Source organism: Emydura macquarii, unplaced genomic scaffold (genome assembly GCF_026122565.2).
Source record: "Emydura macquarii macquarii isolate MOO-44397 ecotype Brisbane River unplaced genomic scaffold, CSIRO-AGI_Emac_v2 contig_2676, whole genome shotgun sequence".
NCBI lineage: Eukaryota > Metazoa > Chordata > Testudines > Chelidae > Emydura > Emydura macquarii.
The window spans coordinates 48616950-48633188 of record NW_027132813.1 but is presented as its reverse complement, the minus strand read 5'-3'; the positions used below and the strand labels follow the sequence as shown (position 1 = coordinate 48633188).

Here is a 16239-nt window from a genome sequence, read left to right as displayed (position 1 = left end):
GGGCTGAGCAGGACTTTGCTTCTCATTGCTCCTCACAGCAGCCAGGGGCAGCTATAGCACTGGGGGCCAGGACTGAGAGCAGGGCGCCTGTCTCTCCTGCGCTCTGAACGCTCCCCCTACTTCCCCCGGCCTAGACAGGGGGGAGCGTTGCCAGGCAACCCCGCCACGCGGGGAGGAGCGGCCTTAGGGCGGAGCGCGGGGTCTGACGCCACTTCCGCCCGGCTCTCTGCGTGTGCGTCATGTCTTGGCGCCGCTGTCGTCCGCTCGCTGGCTCGCGAGCCGGGAGGAGGCGGCGCCGCTTGGTCCCGTGACCCCGATGGCGGCGGGTGCGCCGCGGTTTCGCCCGTGGCGGTTGCCGGAACTGGCTGGGCGGGGGGGGGAGCGGCCGTGAGCGGCCAGCCGGCGCTTCCAGTTCCGGCCCCCGCGCGGAGCCGGGGCTGCTCGGTGAGTAAAGCGCGGCGGGGCGGGGGAGCTCCTGGACATGCGCCGCCGGGTGTGGGGATGAGGGGCCGCCCCACGGGCCGCCGAGGGCGATCCCCACAGATCCCTGCCCCTCGGTGTGCCCTGGGCTCACGGGGGCAGCCTCCCTCCCCGCAAGCGATCCCTTCCCCTGGGGTGTGAGGATGAGGCACTGCCCTGTGGGCAGCTCCCCCCTGTGTTGCGAGCCCCACAGACACTTCCTCCCCGGGGAGTGGGGCTGGGCGTTACCCCGACAGACACGCCCAACACAGCGTGGGCGTCCCAGAGACACCCCCCTTAGAGAGGTGCGAGGGTGGGGCATGAGTGAGCCCCCAGCGACATCCTCCCTTAGCGGGAATCTCCCCTCCTGTTGTGACTGGGGCACTGCCTGGCACCTCCCCTCGCTCCCAGTATCTCTTGGGGATGTCGGTGTCACTGTATTTAATGCGGTTATGGTGCCACAGATGCTGCAGGCTGCGTGTTGGGGCACTGGCATTGCGAGGTGTTGTGGGGTGCACGTGGTGAGATTAGCATAAATGCCTAACTAGGAAAGGATGCAAAAGTCCGTGTTGTCACTGTTTGATCCAGTTTGATTAGGTCACGTGGCGGCACAACATCACAGACTCATGCAGGAGTCTGGCCTGTTGGCCAAGCTCCCGTGAGCATCAGCCTCATAACTTCAGTGTCCTTCTGACCCCATCCCCTCCGCACAGTTAGCTGGGCTTCACGTGCTTGCTTTATCTGTTATCTAAACTTGGTGCCATTCTTGTGTTCCAGTGGCGATTCTACTGCGCCTCACAGATTATAAGTGTCACTTTAGCCACACTGCATTATGCCTGACAAAACTGGCTTTCTGGTGTTTGTTTTGTCAGGCAGTTCTGCCTCTCGACAGTGCCACTTGGATGCCAGATAGCTGGCCATACATAAGCACGTTATCCCCAATCCCTGTGGGCCCACATAGCTGTTTGCAGGCTTCAGTGACATATATTTTTCCTAATAAGATGATATGTGGATATTTCTATTGGCACAGATCTGTGCTTGAAGAATGCTGCTAGCAGTTTGAATGTGAGTTTGTCACTCAGTGGAGGTGAAAGCTTTTCATTGCAATATGTACATTTTTATATACATTACATTATTATTTTCTGTTTGAACAAATTCCAAAAGAATGGAAGACCAGCATTACAAGAATGAGTGCATTCTGCACCATGATGGTAGTTCTTAGTGCTATTGTCTGAGTTTTATGGAGAGCGTGGGTCATCTGTGTTGTAATGTTCATGTATTACACTGGTTTATTGATTCTGAGTCTCTTGTGGCTGACTCTTGGAAACTAATAGTTTGGGGTTAAAGTTTAAGGCATTCTCTAGCTCAAGTGGAAGAGGCTGTTGACTTTGTTGCTGAAGATTTTGGGCTCGCTCTCTGCTAATGACCATTGGTGTCTATACATGAACCTGGATATCTATAAGATTCCTCTGTGTTTCCTATTTTCTGTATTACTGCATCTGAAGAAGAGAGCAGACATCTCTCGAAAGCTTATGTCTACAAATATTAAATTTGTTAGTCTTTAAAGTGCCACAGAACTCTTGATGTTTTTGCTGTATACAGACTAACATGGCTACCCCTCTGGAACTATTATACGTGAACAGTTTGTAATAATAGCTTTCTCAACTTTTGGTAGTTTGTTCAATCGGTAAACAAATGGTTAATTATAATGTGATATAAGTCCTGTAATATGTCAAGTTGTTGAAGGCTTGCATCTCTACTGAAAAACAGGTTAACTTCCAAATTCTAAATCGAATGCTTTAATTAGTGAACGAATCTTTGCTTAATTGACTCCAAAATATATAGTCTGAGAGGAGTGGAGAAAAGAAAACGTGTCTGGGATAAATAAAGAGAAATGAAATTGCGTTTAGCCATCCAAACTCCATCAATCATGCTTGATAAAAGATGTCAGTCTACAGTAGGCCTTGCAAGAGGCAGGCCAATCATAAGAACATGAGAGCTATCATACTGGGTCAGATGAGGGTCCATAACCCTGTTGTTTTAGAACAGGTTTCCCAATTTGTGCAGATAATTAGCCCCATTGTTTTATAATCTCGTTGACTTTTGTGTTTTGAGAACTCATATTTTCATTTAATCTAACTTTTGTTTATAACGTCTTTGTTTGGCCTGTTCTCAGGAGCTATTCTAGTTGGGATTGTAAGTGTGCTTTTATTATGCATCTTAATGAAAGCATTTCTTTTGAGCCTCCTTTGTTCACTTAGTCTTTATTACATCTTAGAATCCTATTAGATTGAACTCTACGTTTTTCTAGCATCTTAGTTCTGATCTCTCGGTGAGTGAATCTGCTAAAATGGTGGTTGAGATTTCAAATGGAAATTAACTTTAGAAAAATCTCATTACTTTCTATGAATGTCAACTATCATATTTCTAAATAGTTTTAGGTTTATATGAGACACAGCTAATCTAGTCTGCTTGTTGGGCCAAATTTTTCAAAAGTGCTTTTCTGAAAATCTGATCACTTTATTAAGGTGCCAGAATGGGAGTTGGGCTTTTAAGTTTTGTTGGTGTCTCTATGATAGGCAACTAACATGTGGTATTGTTAACAGCTTTTTGCAGAAAGAAGAAAAATGGAAAGTAATGCAGTTTTGCTAGAATCAAAGTCCTCGCCGATAAACCTTCTGAATGAAATGCATCAGCTGCGTCTTCTGGGCCACCTTTGTGATGTGACGGTTAGTGTGGAGTATCAAGGTGTTAGGGGAGAGTTTGTTGCTCACAAAGCTGTATTGGCAGCAACAAGCAAGTTCTTTAAGGAGGTGTTTCTAAATGAAAAGAGCATGGATAGCCCAAGGACAAACGTGTTTTTGAATGAGGTCCAGGTAGCTGATTTTGCTTCATTTCTTGAGTTTGTCTACACTGCCAAGGTAGAAGTGGAGGAAGATCGAGTGCAACGTATGCTGGAAATAGCTGAAAAGCTTAAATGTTTGGACCTGTCTGAAACCTGTTTTCAGCTGAAGAAGCAGATGCTTGAATCAGTGCTGTTGGAGTTGCAAAATTTCTCTGAATCGCAGGATGTTGAGGATGACAATGGTACCCAATCAAATGCTTTACTTGAGTTGAAAACAACTGTTTTGGCAGAAGGTGACCATGAAGACTGTCCTTCTGATCCTCCCATTTCCCCCATGGAAAGGCCCAACAATGAAGGGTCTCCTGAGAGGCCAACTGTCAAATCAAAGGAGAAGGTAGACAAGAAAAAAGAAGCCATGAAGCCTCCCTATGCCAAAATCAGAAGGGCCAGTGGGAGGTTGGCTGGGAGGAAAGTATTTGTAGAAATCCCCAAGAAGAAGTATACAAGGCGGTTGAGAGAGCAACAGAAGAAAGCAGAGGATGCTGCCGAAGAGAACAAGTTCCTGAAAGACCAAAGCGTGCATGATGTGGGGAAGGAAGAGGAGCAAGTGGAGAACAGTGTAAAGCCTGAGAATGAAGAGTGCAATGGCAACTTGGAATCAGAAGACAGCTTTAAAAAATCAGAGGAGGATAAGAAGAAACGAGGTGGCAACTTCAAGTGCAGCACCTGCGAGAAGGAATTCCTGTATGAGAAGAGCTTCCTCAAGCACATAAAGCACAGTCACGGCATTGCAGCTGAAATAATTTACCGGTGCGAAACTTGCAGTCAGACCTTTGCCAACCGGTGCAATTTAAAAAGCCACCAACGCCATGTCCACACCAGTGAGCGCCACTTCCCTTGTGAACTCTGTGGTAAGAAGTTCAAGAGGAAGAAGGACGTCAAGAGGCACATTCTTCAGGTTCATGAGGGTGGTGGGGAGCGTCATCAGTGCCAACAGTGTGGAAAGGGTTTGAGCTCCAAAACTGCCTTGAGGCTTCATGAAAGGACGCATACAGGCGACAAGCCTTATGGGTGCACAGAATGTGAGGCTAAATTTTCTCAGCCTTCTGCACTTAAAACGCACATGAGGTATGAACAAACTTAACTGGCCTTGTTACCTTCTGGTGGGAAAGGTAGAATCCACTGAAAGACATTTTGAACCCTCTAGAGTGGGGATTTAAAATGAGGGTTCCAATATATCCCTTTTCAGAGTGGTTTTTTTTTCTAGTTGTGGGAGCACTGTCATTTAAACTAAAGCCCAAAGTGCAGGTGTAGACCTGATCTAGAAAACACTTAAGCATATAAATTTACTCATGAGTTGAAATCAATGGGACTGCTCTCATAAGTAAAACTACACACAGTCTAGAGTTTTTGCAGGTTTGGGGCCTTAGTTTTTTTAACTGATTTAAGAAACCTTAAAATCAACAGTAAAATGTTATGCAATAGGAATGAAAATCTTTTAAAAAAATGTAAATATCCCTAGTGGTGTGTGTAACCCAGATAAAAAAGCACCAGGGTGGTAAGTGCAAAAAACCTCTAAGAAGTGAAATTGATTAGAAACAAACCAATCTGGTGTCACTATTCAAGACCAGTAAAGTGCAGAAAGTAAACAGACAGCAGGAATGGTGAGGACTGTAGTAATTAAGATTAATATGTATACAGTGCATTGAAAATGAAAACAATGTGTCTTTCCACATAGGACCTGTGGAGTCCTTGGGAGTTGCATGTCTGGGAGGGCAAATTTGACTCATTTGGGGCTTGAGCCTGCAGGGTTCTGAGCTGCTATTGTCCTGGTGCTGCAAACGCACTTAAGCATGTGTTTAAAGTTAAAGGGAACTACTTGTTCTTCTGGTTAAGTACAAGTGTAAGTGTTCTGTAGGATTGGGGCCAATGCCTTGCAGAATCAACCCCTCATTAACCCTCAGAGCACCACTCTGAGTTAAGGTGAGTGTTAGGAAACTGAGGTAGATAGTACATTTCCCAAAATGTTGTTTTCAGAGCTGGAACTAGAACTCTGGAGTGTGCTGACATCACTAGATCATCTCTCCTCTGAGGTCTGACGTTCATTAGATCTTAGTCTCAATCTAAATCTACTACGTACAGACAGGATGCTTTCTGTCATTATAGTCCCATTGAAATCCATGAGATTTCTCATGTTAGTAGATACTATGCCCAGTAGTAAGCATTTGCAGGATTGGGTCCTAAAATATTACCAACGCAGCTATGGACTTTTTTTTATGTGGACAGCCTCACTCTCTAAAGTGTAGTGACCACTTCACACTGTGAAAATCATGCACTAGTCAGCAAAATGAATGAGATTCCCCCTCTCTATATATCTATCTATGGTATCTATGATGATTTTATTGTTAAACAATTGAGAAGGTGCCTGGCGTTGTACAATGACATGCATATCAAGGCAGTCCTTATCCTGAGAGTTATAGTCTAGAAGATACATCTAGAAAGACAAGATGCTTGAGAGGTCCAGAGGAAGGAGCCACTTCAGATAATTATCTAATTTTTACATATAATCTCTCCTGCTAATATTTTACTGTGAGAATTGATCACCTAGTATTTTTCTTCCTGCAGAGCTATTCAAAGGAGTCAAGAAAATCAAGTGTGAAAATGTGTAGGCAGAAAGTTAAAGGTAGATGCAACTGAAGTGCAGTTATAGAGCCTGATCCTGCAAGCTGCTCTGCATGGACACAGGACTCCACCCATGCAGATCTCATTGCAGGACTGAAACTATAATAAGGAAAATGACTATATAAAAATGAAGTGTAGTTGTAGTCATGTCAGCTCCAGGATATTAGAGAGACAAGGTGGGTGAGGTCATATCTTTTATTGGACCAACTTCTGTTAGTGAGACAGATAAGCTTAAATGGCATTTTCCTGTTTTGCTCCCTGTGTCTGAGCTGTAGCCACTTCCTTTTACTTTGTAGGCCTGACAACCCTGCAGAGCCAGCCCAGCTAGGGAACAGAGAGCCAAGCTATGTTCTGGCTTAGTAATCATTTAGAAAGAATTGTTAGCCAAATTCTGATTGCAGAAAATTTTATGGATGATATCAGAGCCATAAATATTACTGCTTGGCTTTCAGATTCCAGTTGGAATTTAAAAAATCAGTTTACAATTTTATTATAATTAGGTATCCTCTATATCTTTCCCTCTCCATTTTTGTATTTTAAGTCTGTAAAAATTCAGTAGAGTTTTTTAAGCTTACCAAAAAATTCTTTGGATCAAATATTTCTGGATCCCAAATCCTGGACCATGATCCAGACAGGCACAGCACTCTGCCGGCGTGAAGCACAACACAGAATCTGGGGTTGATTAGAAAATCTTTTAGACAATTAACACTGAACTCCATGAGGACAATTTTGTTCAGTCATATTTCAGAGGATAATTCTACAGTAAAAGTGACAAGCGATGTACTGTAGAGGAGAGAGAAATGGACCTTAGCATAATTGTATTTTTTCATTTCAGAATCCATACTGGTGAAAAACCATTTGTCTGTGATGAATGTGGTGCAAGATTCACACAGAATCACATGCTTATATATCATAAAAGGTGTCACACAGGTAAGTTTCTTCTTTTGTCACGGTCCCCACGTAAAGGGATGTTAGGTGCAAAATAACTATTATGTTATTTAGAACCTAACTGCTATTGCCAGTATAATGTGTTTGTGACATTAAAAGTGTGAAGGTGGGAGTGGAAAGAGATCATGATTTTGTGAATAGTTGTCTTTACCAAGGCAGGTTGCTGGATTTAAGGGAATGTACAAGAAAGGGTTAATTTTTAATTAGCATTTCCTGTAGAAAAAACAAACACAAGTCTTCAATAAAACACCAGCTGTATAATAATTGCAACCATCTGGCTACTGGAACTCCAGTATGAAGCATAGAGATATTTTTGCTGTTTTTCTGTATTGGAGTTAGACCATTTTTGAAAGAGATTGGAGAAAAAAATTCTTCAGAGCTTCACCCTTAACTGTTCCAACATTTACTGCTGTAAAAACAAATTTTAAAATGTGCCCTTATCTAAAATATTGCGGAATCCCACATCTTTCCTTCATCATACGTTTATTGTCATTTAGTTTAATGAACTAACACTGGTCTGCAAAACAGTTTAAAAAGGAACTGTGAAACCCATGATAAAACCAGTCATTTGAATGTGAATATCAGTAAAAAGGTCTTTTTTTGTTTGTTTGTTTGCAAAGAGCTCATTCATGAGATACCTTTACATATTCTGCAGTGTGCTCCCTTATTCCCCTGCATTGGCCACCCACATCAGCAGTCTTTGCTTGTGGGTGGGCAGTGGCTGGACATGGGCAAAGCCTATTAAAAGAAATGGAGCTTTCCCATTGGCTTCAGTGGACTTTGGATCACACCTTCAGTGGGTAGCTGGGGGCTGCTTTGGAAATTCAGTCCCATTGTCAGTAAGGCATTATCCTAATTATTAAAGCAAAGTATGAACTCTTGTTCTGGGCAAACATGCAACAATTAACCTAAGAAACATAATTTTAAAAGTGGCTTATTTTAACCTGTAATCACCTATTTCGTACACGTGCAATTTACATCACATATGCCCCAATTGACTTTGTACCACCAGACTTGTCGTACGTGGAGAATTTCTTCGTTTCCTTTTGCATTTCTTACCCAGACATGTCAGAAATCTCTCCACCCCCCATGCTCATGGACTCTTCTGCCTTGAACAAATGTGAGCTGGCAGAGAATGTAAAACCTAATAAAGGTGAACTGGACTGTGGTCAGTATGAGCCTGAGCCAAAGGCCACTAAGTTAGGCCATGTCTAAACTAGCACTTATGTCAGCAAAACTTCTGTCGCTCAGGGAGGTGAAAAAACACCCCCGAAAGACATAAGTTTTGTTGCATAAGCGTTCGTGTGCACATCGCTATGTTGGCAGGAGACGCTCACATGCCAACATAGCTACCGCCGCTCGTTGAACTGGTTTTATGACGTTGATGGGAGAGCTCCTATGAGCATGACATGGCTACACAAGCGGTCTGACTGATACAGCTGTGCTGCTGTAAGCTTGTAAGTATAGACATGGCTTTAGTGGAATGACTCCAATTAACTAAAGACGTCAGTGGGCTTTTCATCAGGCCCTACATTTGGGGATATTTTGATGTGCTCGGAGACGGGAGGTTGCCTTCTGAGCGTGGTGCCTTGTACAGCTTTCTCAAACAGGCATACTCTGTACCTGATGATGCAGCTTACTCCCCTGAGGTAGGCCCATTGAAATCCGTTTTGAAATTGGCTTGAGTTTAGTTATATATAATAACTCTGTGTTTGTGTGTGATGCCTAATAACGGTTCTAAACCACGCCTTTGTTTTTTCCTTCTTCAATTCACTCTTGCTGTAGGGGAAAGGCCTTTTATGTGTGAAACATGTGGGAAGAGCTTTGCCTCTAAGGAATACTTGAAACACCATAACAGAATACATACTGGATCCAAGCCGTTTAAATGTGAAGTTTGCTTCAGAACATTTGCACAGAGGAATTCGCTTTACCAGCATATTAAAGTTCACACGGGTAGGAAAGATGTTCATTTGGAAAGTAAAGTATTAAGATTTATAGGTCTAAATCTTAGGACAGTTTAATGTTATGAGGTACTCCTTTAGCCAAGAACTTTTATTGCTTTTAAACCTACTAATCCTGTGTGGAACTCTTAAAATTATTTTCAACCTGTGGCGTTATTTCCTCTATTCCTTTCCTCTTATCCCATCCTCCAAAAATGTATTCTCCCTGCTAGTTATAAAGCACTTCGGAGAGCTGTGCTGATATTTTATTACTGATGCCCCATGAAACATGCAGAGAAGTTTATTAGTAAGTAAAGAGCCATATCCATTTTAGCTCCATTCAAAACACTGCAAAGCAACAATTTATCTTTGCAGACCTGTTCTCCCACCCACCTTTCCTGCTTGCTTCCTCTTCCCAATTTGTTTTTCTCCACCTTCACTTTGCTTCTGCCTGTGCCTCCAGTTCACTGGAATCGGAAGCAAAATGGTCATGGGCACAACTGTGTCTCTGCTCAGACGTGGTGTTGCTTTCCTAGTGGTCCCATCTGAACCATGCAACTCTAGTCAGTGTCTAGCTGCTGTTGCCAGAACATTACCTGCTGTTTTTGCTGATTGTAACCTTGGCATTGTGCTTGACTCTACACTCTCCTTCACCCATATCTTTTGTAGCAATAGAGCTGTCTATATGGCTTCCTACATAACACCATCTGTATCTCTCAGCCTCAGTTCCACCCCTTCTGAAATCTTCATCCATGCCTTCATCTCCCCTTTTGTCTGGTGGAGTGCCCTTCTGAAGTCCTCCGTTCTCAACACCTCAGCATGGTGCAGATGTTTCTGTCTAGCCTTGCTCATGTACAAAGTGCAGCCTACATTAAACCATCTAGTAGCTCTCCATTGCAAGAGCTGGCTTAATAGTGTCCATAGTTATAAAATTCTCCCTACACTATCTTCAACTATCTCAAAGAATCTCTATGTTCCTCCCTTCAGCCTGGTTAGGGCTGGTCTCTTCTCTGGCCCTTCACACAATCCTACCCTTAATGCTAGAGCCTTCTTCCTTATGTTCCCTGCTATCTGAAATACCAGCCTTGTATCTATCTCTGTGTTTCATCACATTTGCAACTATTTTCAAGTCTTCTGAAACCCCTACTTCTTCTTCGAATGCTTGCTCATGTCGATTCCAAGCAGGTGCACATGTGCCACTTGCATGGTCATTGGAAGGTTTTTCCCCCGGGGTACCCATCAGGTCAGTGCAGCCTCCCCCTGGAGTGGCGCCCCCATGGTGCTGTGTATAGGGCCCTGCCGACCCTTCAGTTCCTTCTTACTGCCAGTGTCGGAGTTTCCCCGCCTTGCGTTTGCAAGCTTTCTTCTAGTTTAGCGGTTCCTGTTAGTTTTAAATCAAGTTAGAATTAGTTGTGGTTAGAATGAGTTAGGGGAGTTCATCCCCGTTCGTGGTATTCCCCTTCCCAGGGCATGTCGGGGGCCCAAGGTTTTAAATCCTGTGGTGCTTGCCATAAACTTATGCCCAAGGGCGACCTGCATGACTCCTGTTTGAGGTGCTTTGCGGAGTCGCACCAAATTGACCAGTGCAAGATCTGTAAAGGGTTTTGCCCCAGGAGCAGAAAAGAAAGGAGTGCTAGGCTGAAGCAGATCCTGATGGAGGCGGCTCTTCATCCACAGGCCCTGGACCTAGTGCGAAGTGCCCTGGCACCAATTTGAGACCCAGTGCTGAAGAAGGGCTCGGCCCCTAGGGAAGCCCAGCTCCACTCGCCAGCGCACAAAGCAGTGCAGCACTGGTCTCATTAGCCAGTGCCACACAAGAAGCAAAGGACAGGTTGGGGCCGCTCCCCTACAGTGCACACTGCGGAAAAGGACGCTTCCGTACTGTGTCACCCATCACACCAGACCAAGGAGCTCCCAGAGTCATCTACACCGCCCCTGCAGGAGACAAGTCTGGCACGCAAGGACTCTCAAGCGAGGGATAGCAAGTTGGAGGAGCTGGACCTCCCCTCTATGCTGGACACCTTTGAGGCAGCAAGGGACTTAATCGCCATGACAGCCCACCGGTCCCCGGCTTTGGCAAAAGCCCACCAAAGATCTCTGGCACTGCACATGGCGATGCCATTCAGAGGCAAGCCGGCAATGATGCGGCACCGGTCACCTTTGCTGCAGCACCGGTCCCTGACGCATCAGGGGCAGTCACCCTTACCCCAGCACCGGTCACCCACACGGCACCTGTCACCTGAACTGCAGTGCTGGTCACCGTCGCTGAGACGGTACTTGACTTCTCTGGGACACCAGGCCATTTTGCCGCGGCACTGTTCACCGGCAGATCAGCACTGCCTGTTGCCGCCCTGGCACTGATCACCTGAGTACCAGCATCATTTGCCATCACCTCAGCAACGGTCCTCTGAGTGCAGGCACCAATCCTCCGTACATCACTCTCCGGTGCCGCAACACAGCGCTACGGCACCGCAGTGGTTGCCAAGGAGGGATTTGAGGTCCTCAGACACGGACGCAGGGTCATCTCCACCCAAGCGCAGCAGGCGCAGGTCAAACAGATGCTGCCCTGCAGAGGACAAAGGGCGCAAGGCCCACCCATGGGCACATGACCGGTTCAATGGCAACTGCCCCAGCAATGGCCCTTCTGGACCCCATGGGTGTACCATCAGGCCCAGGGAATGCACTCGAGAGGCCCTTACTTGGTCATGTCAGAGACACAGACGTCCCAAGCCTTGGAGCACAGAGCCCCTCCCAGGACTGAAGTCCGTGATCTCAGGAAGAAGGAGCCTGCGGCGTTGGCCAGTGAAGGGCATGTTGCCAGAGAAGGTGCCGGCACCGAGGAGCGCCCTGAAGGGGACGTGGAGGAACCGGACAGGGAGGATCCGGACCGGGAGATACTGGAGGCTGGCATCAGGCCGAGAGCCTCGTCCTCCTCTTCCCCAGACGAAGCAGTGGCGGACTCGTTGACCACACGTGTCCCAATGGACAACAGAGCTCATCGGCAGCTTCTGAGACGGGTGGCTCAGAACTTGGGATTGCAGGCGGAGGAGGTTAAAGAGTCAGCGGACTCGATAGTGGATATCTTGATGCCAGAAGGGCCCTCAAGAGTGGCCTTGCTGCTCATTAAGACAATTCAGGCCACAACAAAGACCTTGTGGCAGACTCCCGCCTCGATTCCCCCAATGGTGAGCAGCATAGAAAGGAAGTATTTTGCGCCCTCCAAGGGATACGAATATTTGTTCACACAACCTCAGCCAGGTTCGCTGGTGGTTTTGGCAGCAAAAGAGAAAGAAAGGCAAGGGCAGCAGAGCCCAACACCCAAGTCCAAGGAGCCCAAAAGATTGGACCTGTTCGGAAGAAAGGCCAGCCAGCGGGTGATTCTCAGCAGATCGTAACTTCAACTCATGGGAGGCAATGTTGAAGTTTAAGGACCTTCTCCCACCAGACTCCAAGTCCAAATATGGGGCTATGATTGATGAGGACAAGGCGGTGGCCCAGATGTTGCTGCAGGCTGCGATCAATGTGGTGGACTTGGCGACATGTACCATGGCGTCGGGATTAGTGATGAGCAGTAGCTCCTGGTTACAGGTGTCGGGCCTCCCGCCGGAAGTTCAATCCACGATTCAGGACTTACAATTTGAAGGAGGGAGTCTTTTTTCAGAGCAGACAGATTCAAAGCTCCATAGTCTCAAGGGTAACTCTTAAATTCTTGGGTCTCCACACACCTTCTATCCAACGGAAGCATTTTAAGCCTCAGCCGAGCCAAAGATTCTACCCCCGCAACCAAGGCAGGACTTCTCAAGGAGGAGGGGTAGAAATGGCAGATGCAAAACCCCGCAATCTCATAACTAGGGCAGGGGCTCGGGCAAACAACCCCCGGGGCTGAAGCAGAACTTTTGAAGCCACACCCAAGGGCGACACTCCAGCTCAATACCTGGATCCTCATCCTCCTTTCCTGGACCTCCTATCCCATTTCTACCGGGCCTGGGCCCATATAACACCGGACAAATGGGTCACACACACAGTGGAGCTGGGATACTCCCTCCAGTTTTCTTCTTCCCCACCCTCTCACTCCTCCATCCCTTTCATGAACAACTTCTCATACAAGAAGTGCGTCAACTGTTGCATGGTGGGGCAGTGGAGGAGGTCCCTCTGGACGTGAAGGGAAAGGGTTTTTACTCCAGATACTTTGAACCCCGCCTCCTAGGGTCAGCTTGGGAGTCACCTGCTTGGACATGAGCAAGCACTCGAAGAAGAAAAAAACATTATTCACCTTTCGTAACTCTTGTTCTTCCAAGATGTGTTGCTCATGTCTATTCCAAGACCCACCCGCCTTCCTTTCTTGTCAGAGCTGAACGGCAAGAAGGAACTGAAGGGGCGGCAGGTTGGCAGGGCCCTATATATGGCCCCATGAGGGCACCGCTACAGGGGGGTGCCTGCACTGACGTGACAGATACGGCTGGGGAAAAACCTTCTGATGATCGTGCACACAGCATGCGCATACCTGCTTGGAATGGACATGAGCAACACATCTCGAAGCACAACAGTTACGAAGGGTGCGTAACCATTTTTTTTCTTTCCCTGTGCTATTATTTAGCCCTTTGGCTGTATCACAAAATGCTTTACAGGGGTAAATCATGGATGGAAGATGCTTTAGACCAGCGGTTCTCAACCTTTTTTTTCCCCTGAGTACCACTTGGGTCAGGTACAGTCAGGTCAAGTACCACTTGACCTGACTGTACCTGACCCGAGTACCACTCGGGGAAAAAAAGGGAGGGGGGGCGCTTGCGGTGGCGGCGGGGTTTCGTGGCAGGTTACATGGGGGGAACAATGCCCTCTGCCGAAACTCTGCCGCCATTTGCCCCTTTTCGGCGGCAGGGCTTTGCGAGGGTGGGTGGGTGGGCACTTCCGACGGCAGATTCGGCGGCGCGGTACGACTCGTGTACCACCCAGTCTTCTTCGAAGTACCACCGGTGGTACTGTACCACTGGTTGAGAACCGCTGCTTTAGACTTAAAGTGTATTTTACTGCTGTGTGGTATTGTGATCTGCTTTGGTAGATTTAAAGAGAAACCAGAGGGTGTGATAAATCCCAGAATTCATGCCCTAGTAAAATATTTATATAGGTAAATATGAAAACTCATGTATTTCAGTTGATGTAAGTGTCTGTTGGCTTCAATAGAGCTAAACCGATTTATGCTAGCAGAGGATCTTCCCTTAAACTATAGAAATGATCTGTTTACCTTGAATGTCAGTATAATTTTATGAAAATCTGAAATGTATTTACATGCTTTCTGAGCTTATTTGCCTAGTCAAATCAGCGTGACTCGAGCGCTCGTATGAAGTTACCAAACGAGTGGCGCTTAGGATACAGTGAAGAGGTCAGTTTAACTGTGTGCTCATTTCAGGTGAACGGCCCTATTGCTGTGATCAGTGTGGTAAGCAGTTCACGCAACTCAACGCATTGCAGCGCCATCATCGAATACACACGGGAGAGAAACCGTTCATGTGCAACGCGTGTGGGCGAACATTCACGGATAAATCCACCCTGCGGCGGCACACTTCGGTAAGGACGGAGTCTCGCTACAGACTCCACTGCTAACCCTGATGAGCATTATCTCACATTGCAGATGCTCCTGTGTAAAGGGGGTCAGTTCCAGAAAAGGGCCTGTTGACTTTAGAATACTTGAATAAATGTATTGTCCCATTTGAGCTGACACCTTTCCTGGGATACAGTCCAATTAATCTCACCACTGGCAGCATAGCAAACACAGACAGCAGGAGGGGACCGTCTTTTTCTGACCTTTCACTACTCACCCTATGGCCTTGGGGCTGCCATTTCCCTGTAAAATGGGAGTGATAATATGGGGGTATTATGAGGTTTAACTCATTGGGAGATACTTTGCTTTGTCAAGTTTACACCTGATGAAATGGAGTAAGGGGGCCTAGCAGGGACCTGATTGGAGCTCCCTGATTCTCTGCCTGGACCTGGGAAAAGCTAGAGCAGCACTGGGGCTCCCGTTTTCTGCATCAGCTGACAATATCTCAAGCCTTTTCACCCTGTCTGCAGAGGGCTGTCGTAGGAGTCCACTTTGCTGATTGTGTGCCTGCTTGGGAATTCCCATCTAGGAGAATATAGCAAGTCCCCACTTCCTTTGACACTGCCTGAGCGGTATCAAAGCCGAGGAACAGGGCACAGACTCTACCCCATTATTTGTAAACAGAGTTTCGATCCTTGGCTGGAAGATTCTGTAGAAAGGCAAAGTGTTCTAAACAGCAAGTGCTGAAACTTTGTTGTGTTTGGTTTTAGATACATGATAAGAATACACCCTGGAAGTCTTTCCTGGTTATTGTGGAAGGAGTGTCTAAGAACAATGAAGGTCACAAAACAGAGCTTCCTGATGAAGAGTATGATATGTCACCTAAAATATCAGAGAAGTTGCTGTCTTTTTCTGAAAATAGCCACTATCAGCACTTGACTGCTGTCCCAGGGAATGTGACTGCCCTGCATGACAACAGTTCTACTACAGTGACAGACTGCAAATCAGATGGGACTATGGGACCCCAAGAAGTCCTCATAGCTACCACCTTAAGTGAGCTTACTGTACTACATTCACAGACAGAAGCTATTCAGCCACAGCTTCATGCTCTGGTGAATATGGAATAATTGGGTATTGTTCACCAACCCAGCCTAGGCCATACCTCTCGTAACTTCTGACTTTGCCAGTAACCTAGTGATGTAATGAGGAGAAACCATAAACCCAAAAGGAAGAGGGTCTAGTGGTGGATCACATCCACCTCAATCTTAAAACACCACAAATCAATAATCTTTGATTTGCATAGTTTAGCTGTAGCTCCTTTTCCCAGTTGTTGTTCTACTTTCTCAGTTTGATTTTTCTGTACACTTTGTTATGAAAGTGTAATAATACAATCACTTCAGAGAGCAGTTAACCTCAAACAGAGCATGTGGAGACTTGCTATCGTTTTAATCGCTGCCAATGTCCATGAAGTCTCCTCTCTGCTGCCCTTGCTGCAAAGGGGTGGTAAGCACATCTTCCCTTTGCTTAAGTGCAGCTCCTTTAGGAGGGTATAAGTTGTTTGTTTTGTTTCCAATTTGATTCCACAACGTGTGTGAACAAAACAAATATTGTGTTGTTTCTGAGCCTAATAGAATTAAATACACTTTTTATGTAGAAAATAAAATTGTTAAATTTCATTTCAGAAAGTGTTTTAATCTCAGCTTTGCTAAAGATTCAAGTAGAGAATTGTTTAGGTATTTGGAAAAAGCACTAGGAGCCAGCTTTGGAAACAGATGGAGTTGCATTCCACTAGTGCTTATTTTTCAATAGAAAAAATGTGGAAATTG

General features: G+C 46.1%; 1 protein-coding gene across 1 annotated transcript; it reads left to right on the top strand.

The window, feature by feature from the left end:
* The first annotated feature begins 280 nt into the window (after positions 1-280).
* GZF1 (GDNF inducible zinc finger protein 1) lies at positions 281-16022 on the top strand. Its single transcript, XM_067565341.1, has 6 exons — positions 281-444; positions 3066-4432; positions 6822-6916; positions 8720-8887; positions 14282-14439; positions 15184-16022. The coding sequence occupies exons 2-6, from the start codon at positions 3087-3089 to the stop codon at positions 15538-15540; spliced, it is 2124 nt and encodes a 707-aa protein (XP_067421442.1). The 5' UTR covers positions 281-444; positions 3066-3086; the 3' UTR covers positions 15541-16022.
* The last annotated feature ends 217 nt before the right edge of the window (positions 16023-16239 follow it).